Source organism: Euphorbia lathyris, chromosome 1 (genome assembly GCF_963576675.1).
Source record: "Euphorbia lathyris chromosome 1, ddEupLath1.1, whole genome shotgun sequence".
NCBI lineage: Eukaryota > Viridiplantae > Streptophyta > Magnoliopsida > Malpighiales > Euphorbiaceae > Euphorbia > Euphorbia lathyris.
The window spans coordinates 110104051-110114223 of NC_088910.1; the positions used below are offsets into that span (position 1 = coordinate 110104051).

Here is a 10173-nt window from a genome sequence, read left to right on the forward strand (position 1 = left end):
TTTGAATTCCATTAGGATTTTGTTTGATTTGATTTCATTTTGTTGAATTGGTTTGAGTTGGATGCCTTTTCTTGCTTTTTCTTTTCTTTAAATATGGTGGCTTGTCTGATAACCGCCGTGCCCACGTTCCTGTTCCACTAACTCACGTTACTCCAGTTAGTTCCTTTTGTGTGACGAGCTCTATCTCCGTGCGAACTGCCCACGAACTTCACCTACCCGCGAACTCCACCTGCCCACGTTTTTGCTCCACCTTCTTTATGCTTTCGAGTTCTATTAGCTTTGGTTCGTGGGGCGTGCTGCTGCTCACCTAAACTCTGCTTCCTTTATCGTTTTTGGTCAGCCTGCTTTGTTTCTTGTGGATGGTTCCGATTGAGAAGTGTTCTTCGGCTCTTTCTCTGTTTGGCACTTTTTCTACGTTGATCCATTTCAATTAGTTCCAGCGTAATTGTGGGGGAAACAATACCATTGAGGAATTTTCTATATATATAATATTAATAATAAGAACTCTTGAGCCTGTTCACGAGCTTTCAAGCCGAACCCAAGAAAACTTCGATTCAGGCTCATTAATGCTCGAGCCAATCTCAAACTTGAACCGAGTCTAATCGATCTGAACTTTGACTTTGTTTGGTAAAGAGTATTTTGAGATAAAATTGGATGTTTGAGCCACTCTAGAGGTTTTGACTAGTCAAACATCTAGTTGTAGTGTTTGGTAAATAGAGATTTGAAATAGCTTATTGGATCCAAAAAGCTAATTTTGGAAAAACCAATTTTAGGAGATTTTTCAATTAGCTTATTGTCCATCTGTTTTGAAAGACATGTTCACTCCTAATTGTTATTATTTCATCTCAAATAAATGATTTACCATATCATTATTTGTCATTTTACCCAAATAGCTAAATCTTATCAAAGAAGTTTACACAATCAGATAGTTAAATAAGATAATCAACTAACAGTTAATTCCCAAATATGGCCTTTGACCGAGCTGAACCCAAACAATATGCGAACTAGGCTGTGCACCTCTTTAAATCTGACAATATTATTTGTAACGAGCCGAGCAGCTCTGCTTCGTTACAACATAAACAATCACAGAAATCAAATAAATTGTATTATCCATTTAGTTTGTATTTCAGCCACAGTCGGGGAATTCCTTTACGTCCGTACATTAACTTTGTTATTATCTTCTTCTATTGAACATATATAAATATGCATCATAAGTTTAAAATCATATTCATCACTTAATCATGGCCCCAATCTCAAGTTTTAATGAAAATCTCGGAACTATTTCCCCTTCAATCTATATTTTAATTTTATGCCCCATATTTGCATTTCTCTGGTACACATATACCAATTCCACGAAAGGAAGCTCCCGGCTTCCGCCAGGCCCGCCGGGCCTGCCACTGATCGGAAACCTCGCATCTCTTGATCCAGAGCTCCACTCCTACTTCGCCGCCCTCTCCCATAAGTACGGCCCGATCTTGAAACTCCGACTCGGGTTCAAGCTTGGCATCATCATCACATGTCCATCACTGGCCGGAGAAGTTCTGAAAGAGCACGACATCACCTTCGCTAACCGCGATGTACCTGATGTCGCCCGCTCCGCTGCCTACAGCGCAAACGACATCGTTTGGACGCCATATGGACCGCAGTGGAGACTCTTAAGGAAAGTTTGTGTTCTCAATATGCTTAACAATGCTACTTTAGATTCCGTCTACTCGCTTCGCCGGCACGAGGTACGAGGGACTGTGAGTTATATGTACAGTCAGGCCGGATTGCCGGTGGACTTCGGCGAGCAGATATTTTTGTCAATTTTAAATGTTATAACTAACATGCTGTGGGGAGGAACAGTTCAAGGAGAAGAAAGGGCTAATCTGGGAAAAGAATTCAGGAAAGTTATTGCAGAAATGACTGAGATATTGGCTAGTCCGAATGTTTCGGACTTTTTTCCAGGTTTGGTTCGATTTGATTTGCAAGGGCTGAGAAAGCAGATGGATATCTTTTCTAATCAATTTGAGGGGATTTTTGAGAGAATGATTGAGAAAAGGTTGAAGATGGATTCTGCAGGGGAAAGTGGTGAAGACAATAAGGATTTTTTACAGTTCTTGTTGAAACTTAGAGACCAAAAAGATGCAAAGACTCCTCTTACCATGACTCACCTTAAAGCCTTACTCACGGTATTATTGTATTTCATTTATATCTTTATCTTTTTTTCTTACAAACAAAAATTAGGTAAAGGATAGAATCGGATCCGACCTTACCAACAGAAATATGATATTTATAGGCTATTTTTCTTTACCTTAACTATATTCTAATGAGTTGATATGCTTCTCTCTTTTTATTAGTCGGTCCATTGGATCCAATCCAAACTAGAAGACATGCATACCTACCTACTATGAAGGTTCGGAGAATAATATATCTCGGTAAAGATTTAAAATAAATTTATAGATTGTTTACTAATATGACTAAATTTAAACGAACTAAAAAATCGAACCTCAAACCTAACAAGTAGATGTTCAACACCTTACCATCCCAACCAATTCTATGACATTTCAGTCTTTAGTTTTTTTACCTTTGTTTGATGATTTTTGTGATGGATTAAATAATCTAGTAATTTATTGAATTAGATACATTTTAAGGAAAATGTATATTTAAGTATTTATTTTCTATATTTGCTTAATCATTTTTGTGATAGATTTAAACATATAAAATTATCTTTTACGTTACTATTTCTATTTTATATTTTTTCTCATACAATTTTAATCTTTAAAGTAATTGATTTCTTAATTTTTATATAATTATAGAACTTTAAAATATTAACTCATTAGAACTTATACATATGGAAATGTCAATGTATATATAATACATAAACTCTATTAATTAACTAATGTGTTGTAGCTTGGGAATGTAGGCTAAGTTTATGAGAAAAGATATCAGTTTCGATTCTCATTAAATACATCTGTTGAAAGGGGTGTGAGAAGTCTTTGTTGGAGATAAAGAAGAGATTTAAGAATAAAAGGAACTAAAATTGATATTTTTATCAAAACATTACATCAACTCAATGAGAATTTCGGATTACACAACTCAATATCACTCTAACATTTTTTAGACCCTCACATGCATTTAAACAACAACTATTGACACTCTTAGCACACTTCATTTTATTATTTTTCAATTCTCTAAACTTCCTCCATACCTCTATATATATACTCAAATATATTGACATCACTTTGACAAAATACACCCCAATTTATTGTGATATTTAATTTGACATAGACTTGGACAAAAATTAGCCACAATTTGTTCAACTCCCCAAACCATCTTCCACGTAATTGACCCCTTAATTTATTTATTTTTTATTTTTTTTATCACATGCACTACTTCCATGCATTAAGTTTCCTTGTCTTTTTTGATAATTTTCCAACATCACAAATTCTTATTTGACTATCTTAATAAATTAAGTTTATTTATATTATTTAACATCCTCCTTTAAACTTAATTTTTCATGACTCCCAGTTGAGCTCTCAAATAACTGAACACATCGTACTTCAGCGGCTTTATAAAAATGTCTGCAATCTGATCTTGAGTTTTCACGTATTTCAGCTTCACCTCCTTTTGCTCAATGCACTCCCGAATAAAATGATACCTCGTATCAATGTGCTTACTTCGATCATGAAACACAGGATTTTTTGCTAATGCCAGTGTAGACTTGTTATCGATAAAAATCTCCGTTGGATCATTTTGAATCATCTGAAATTCTTCTAGCAATTTTCGGAGCCAAATCGCATGACAGACACATGAGGTTGCAGCAACATATTCAGCTTCATAGGTTGACAACGTCACAATTGCCTGCTTCTTCGAACTCCATGTAAATGCAGTATCACCCAGAAAAAATACAAAACCAGTTGTACTTTTTCGGTCATCCTTGTCACCGGCCCAATCACTATCACAATATCCAACTAATTTGAAATCGTCAGTTTTTGAATAAAGTAATCCCAAATTAGTTGTACCTTTCACGTAACGGAGAATTCTTTTTGCTGCATTCCAATGTGACACCGTTGGGGCTTCCATGTATCGACTTACTAAGCCGACTGCATAGAGAATATCCGGTCTCGTACATGTCAAGTATCTGAGACTTCCGACCAAGCTTCGGAATAATGTCGGGTTGACTCTGTCTCCACCTTCACCTTTTGTCAATTTGATTCCACATTCGACTGGTGTGCTGACGGAATTACAATTTTCCATCTTGAACTTCTTTAAGATCTCCTTTGCAAAACCACTTTGAGAAATAAAAATTCCATCGTCATTCTGCTTCACTTCAATGCCAAGATAATATGACATTAGACTAATGTCAGTCATCTCGAACTCACGAGCCATTGTCTTCTTGAACTCTTCAAACATCTTAGGATTGTTCCTTGTAAAAATGAGATCATCCACATACAAACAAACAAGTAACATATCTCCATTTTTCACCTTTGCATACAGGGCATATTCATGTGGGCATTTGACAAAACTATTTTCTTGAAAATATTTATCAATGCGACTGTTCCAGGCTCGTGGTGCTTGCTTAAGACCATAAAGTGCCTTTTTTAATTTTAGCACTTTATTTTCTTGACCTTTCACAACATACCCAGGTGGTTGCTGGATATAAATTTCATCTTCCAGATATCCGTTGAGAAATGCGGATTTCACGTCCATTTGATGGATTCTCCACCCGTGTTGAGCAGCTACAGAAATCACTAGTTTGATACTCTCCATTCTGGCAACAGGAGCAAAAACTTCGTTGTAGTCAATACCAGGTCATTGACTGAACCCTTTCGCCACCAATCTTGCTTTGTGTCAGACAATTTCACCGTTTGCATCTTTCTTTGCTTTGAACACCCATTTAACTCCAATGGGTTTTTGACCGGCCGGAAGTGATGTCAGCTCCCATGTTTTATTTTTCTCGATCGAATGAATCTCCTCTTCCATGGCTTTTCTCCATTTTTCATCTTTCATTGCTTCTTCTGGATCTGTTGGTTCATCATTAACAAAATGACAATAAAGAGTTAATTCATCATCGAGATTTCTTGTTACATCATAGAGATCTTTAATAGGTATTAATTTTTTAGGCTTTCCGGGCGGATGTTCATCTGAACTGTCTTCATTACTCGAGGACGAACTCGAACTGGATGAGCTTGCTGATGTCGAACTGGTTGCTGGTGTTGTGGCTGCGACTGTGGCTGGTTCTTCCTGATCATTATCTTCATCCATGAAAGGATAAAAACTGTAGTTGTTTTGTTTTTCACTGGTCCATTCCTAAACTGCTTCTTCATCAATGGTGACATCTCTACTGATGACGATTTTCTGAGTTTGAGGATCGAACATTTTGTACCCTTTGGAATGTTCTGAATAGCCCACAAACAAATATTTCTTGCTTTTATCATCTAGCTTCTTGCGTTCTTCATCCGGTACATGGACATGAGCAACACTGCCAAAAACACGCAAATGAGAAATATTGGGCTTTATTCCGCTCCATGCTTCTTGTGGAGTTTGATCCCAAACACTAACAGTTGGCGATCTGTTCAACAGGTAGACAACACAGTCTACTGCTTCGGCCCATAACTCCTTCGGCAAATTTTTGCTTTTTAACATGCTCCTCACCATGTTGAGCACCGTTCTGTTCTTTCTTTCTACTACGCCATTTTGCTGAGGTGATCTGGGGACTGAAAGGAAATGACGGATTCCATGTTTTTCACAAAATTGCTTGAAAGAGATGGACATGTATTCACCGCCTCTGTCTGATCTGAGTGCTTTAATAAAATGACCACTTTCTTTCTCCACTTGGACTTTGAATTTTTTAAATGTCTCAAAAACTTCTGTTTTTCCTTCAAAAAATACATCCAAGTTTTTCTACTATAATCATCAATGAAAAGTATAAAATATTTATTTTTACCAAGAGACTGTGGAGTGACCGGTCCACACACGTCTGTATGAACTAGCTCAAGTGGCGCCTTTGCTCTTGACATGGATTTCTTTGGAAAATTGGTTCTGAATTGTTTTCCAACAAGACATCCTTGACACAGTTGAAGAGGCTGGTCAATTTGAGGCAATCCGTTTACCATCTGCTTCTGTCCCAACAGCTTCAGTCCTCCAAAATTGAGATGTCCACACCGTAGATGCCAAAGCCATGGGGGACTTTGCACACAAGCTTTCAAACATTTAGCCATGTCTGTCTGAATGTTAATTGTGAACATTCTGTTTTTCGCCATTGGTACTCGTACAATCAACTCCTTTTTCTCATTCAACAGGAGTAGTTTCCGATCCACCATGTGAACTTCATAATTTTTCTCTAGTAACTGTCCCAAACTCAAAATATTGCTTTTCATGCTAGGAACATAATAAACATTATCAATAAACTGGTGAGCGCCATTTTTGAGCCGAATAAGAATGGTTCCTTTGCCTGTAATAGGAACCTTAGAGGAATCTCCAAATACAACATTACCACGAACGGATTCATAGAGCTCCACGAACATCTTCTTGTCACCACACATATGGTTACTTGCCGCATTGTCAAGATACCATATATTATTTTCGCGATTTTCTTCACCTTCGTAGGTAAGTAACACTGTGCCAGTTACTTCCTCATCTTGAATATTATTGGCAGTCTCCTCTACCTCTTTAGGCGGACTCCAACATTCCACCGCGTAGTGACCGTACTTAGAGCAATTATAACATTGAATGTTGGACTTGTCGCATCCTTCATTCGGCCTCCAGTTTCCTCTTCCTTGACCGCGTCCTCGGCCTCTTCCTCTGCCTCTGGTGAATTGAGTGCTTCTGTCATTGTTGTTGTTGCCGTTTTCCTTTCTGCCTTGATTTCTGTCACGTCCTCGTCCTCTACAATTTCCTCCCCGACCTCTTTCGCGTCCTCTACCGGACTGACTACTTTCGCCATTTTTAAACACAGCCTTTGTTGCTAAGACTTGTTCTGCGGAATCTTCTCTTCGTTTCTCAAACCGCTCCTCTCGTGCTTGTAGTGACCCTACAACTTCATCAACGGACATTTCGCTGATGTCCCTGGACTCTTCCATAGCCACCACTATGTAATCAAATTTTGGTAGTAGTGATCGCAGAATTTTTTCAACAATTCTGGACTCTTCAATTTTTTCTCCATACTGCCGCATCTGATTTACGATAGATTTTACTCGGGATGAGTAATCACTAATGACTTTCGTCTCTTTCATCCTCATCATCTCAAATTCTCCTCTCAGCATCTGCAAACGAACTTTTTTAACTTTCTCCTCCCCTTGAAGAGAAACTCGTAGGATTTCCCACGCTTGTTTGGCGGTCGTAGCTTCGGCTACTTTCTCGAACATTAATTCATCCAAACCTTGATGGATGAGAGTAAGCGCCTTTTGATCGCTTTTGCGATTTTTCTGTAGAGTATCTTTTTCTGCCTGTGTCAACGCTGCCTCGTTACCTGGGACTATGTAGCCTTTTTCGACTATATCCCAGACATCTTGACATCCTAGTAACGCCTTCATTCGAATACACCAACTTGAATAATTGGTTTTGGTGAGCTTAGGGTATTGATACGGAAGTTTGAGACCGTCTGACATTTTTGTAGGGTTTGTTTTGCGGAAGACTGACTCTCGTAACGTGGCTCTGATACCACTTTGTTGGAGATAAAGAAGAGATTTAAAAATAAAAGGAACTAAAATTGATATTTTTATCAAAACATTATATCAACTCAATGAGAATTTCGGATTACACAACTCAATATCACTCTAACATTTTTTAGACCCTCACATACATTTAAATAACAACTATTGACACTCTTAGCACACTTCTTTTTATTATTTTTCAATTCTCTAAACTTCCTCCATACCTCTATATATATACTCAAATGTATTGACATCACTTTGACAAAATACACCCCAATTTATTGTGATATTTAATTTGACATTGACTTGGACAAAAATTAGCCACAATTTGTTCAACTCCCCAAACCATCTTCCACGTAATTAACCCCTTAATTTATTTATTTTTTATTTTTTATCACATGCACTACTTCCATGCATTAAGTTTCCTTGTCTTTTTTGAAAATTTTCCAACATCACAAATTCTTATTTGACTATCTTAATAAATTAAGTTTATTTATATTATTTAACAGTCTTAACTATGACCTAACCTAACTATCTCAACTAGGATACTTGTGATTTAGATCGAAGGAAAAAAAATACACAAACTTCATTAAGAACCATTTTGATTAAGATTGAAAACTAAACAAGTCATATATTTTATACTTTCATATACAAAAATAAAAGAAGGCGCTAATTGCTAACTAAGACAAAATTTAAGGATTTTAACATATATGTATCGATTGACTATAGCGTAATATTGATAAAAACAAAAAATCTAATAAATTTGTTTACCTAATAATCTCACCGCATTAACGATAACTAACTTTATCCTAATCCTTAAAGTGAAATAATCAAACTCATGCAGTTAAACTTCTATACTATACGATATAAAGAGTTTTTGGCTGGCATATAATAAAACATGATATTCCATGTCTTGCAGGATATGATTGTGGGTGGAACATCCACCTCTTCAAATGCAATTGAATTTGTCATGGCTGAAATGATAAACAAGCCGGAAGAAATGAGAAAAGCTCAACAAGAACTAGATACAGTAATAGGCAAAAACAACATCGTAGAAGAGAATCACATACACCAATTGCCTTATCTATATGCGATAATGAAGGAGACATTGAGGTTACATCCAACACTCCCTCTCTTAGTTCCTCATTGCCCAAGCGAAACTTGCACCGTAGGAGGCTACACCATTCCAAAGGGTGCTCGAGTTTTCGTTAACGTTTGGGCAATTCATAGAGATCCTTCAATTTGGGAAAATCCATTGGAGTTTAAACTTGAGAGATTTTTGGACAGTAAATGGGATTACAGTGGCAATGATTTTAGTTATTTCCCATTCGGGTCCGGAAGGAGAATTTGTGCAGGCATTGCTATGGCTGAAAGGATGTATTTGTATTCTCTGGCTACACTTTTGCATTCTTTTGATTGGAATTCGCTGCAAAGGAAAAATGTGGATCTTACTGAGAAGTTTGGGATTGTTATGAAGTTGAAAAATCCTCTCATTGTTATTCCTACACCAAGGTTGTCTGATCCAACATTATATCACTAGTAATTTGTATTTATAATGTGTGATGTTTGTCAAAACATAAGTAACTGCCTCTGCAATTTATTCAACCATGTAATGATAAAATTTCTTGTTAGTATTATATACTTCACTTTGGTTAAAACTAGACCAACCGGTAAAATTGATATGGTCTCGGTTAATCAGGTTGGTTCATATCTTTTTAAATACAAAATTTTCAATTGAACCAAGAATATTTAAGTTGCCAAGTGTAATTTTTTTTTTGTGGTTTCATCGATTTGGAAATTAATGCTAATGAATTTTTTTTGTTATAAAACAAGGTTTATGTTTTTCAGCGTTATCAAATCGAAGAAATCGGGCTCATTTGTCAGTGCAAATAACATGGTAGGGAGTAAAATTATGGAAAGATTTAGGAGGTGTTTGGTTAGCTAAATTTAAACTATGGAATGGGAATGAGATTGAATCATTTCCTTTATTAATGTTTGATTAAACAAATATAACTTGGGAATGATAATCTCATTCCCCAACTATAAGAATAATTGATTCCCCATCTCTCCACATCAATCCCATTTCATTTCCATTCCTATATTGATTTATTAAAAAAAAATACATCTCCACGTTTTTATCAAAAACCCACTACCATAACCATTCAAATCATGCTTATTTTTTGTTTTTTTGAAAATGATTATTTCTTTTTGTTGGTAAAAAATGAATGCTTACATTATATTATATTTTATATATCACTTATGTTATATACCAATGTTTGTTTTTATTTTCAATTTATAATACCATTTTTTATTTATAATAATAAAATTATCAATAAAGAACATTAATTTTATTTTAATATACTATTTTTTATTTGTATTAGAATATCTATTTTTAAGATGATTTAATATTTTTTATATTTATTTTTTAATTAATGTTACAATAATAATTGTTTGCTAAATTATTTTTAATGAATATTATATTTATTACGAATTTAATTATTAAAGAACCAAACAGCTTCAAAGAGAATCTAATTCC

General features: G+C 35.7%; 1 protein-coding gene across 1 annotated transcript; it reads left to right on the top strand.

The window, feature by feature from the left end:
* The first annotated feature begins 1069 nt into the window (after positions 1 to 1069).
* On the top strand, positions 1070 to 9274 carry LOC136210592 (geraniol 8-hydroxylase-like). Its single transcript, XM_066001929.1, has 2 exons — positions 1070 to 2171; positions 8557 to 9274. Exons 1-2 carry the CDS (start codon positions 1242 to 1244, stop codon positions 9175 to 9177), a joined length of 1551 nt encoding a protein of 516 aa, XP_065858001.1. The 5' UTR covers positions 1070 to 1241; the 3' UTR covers positions 9178 to 9274.
* Positions 9275 to 10173: the final 899 nt, after the last annotated feature.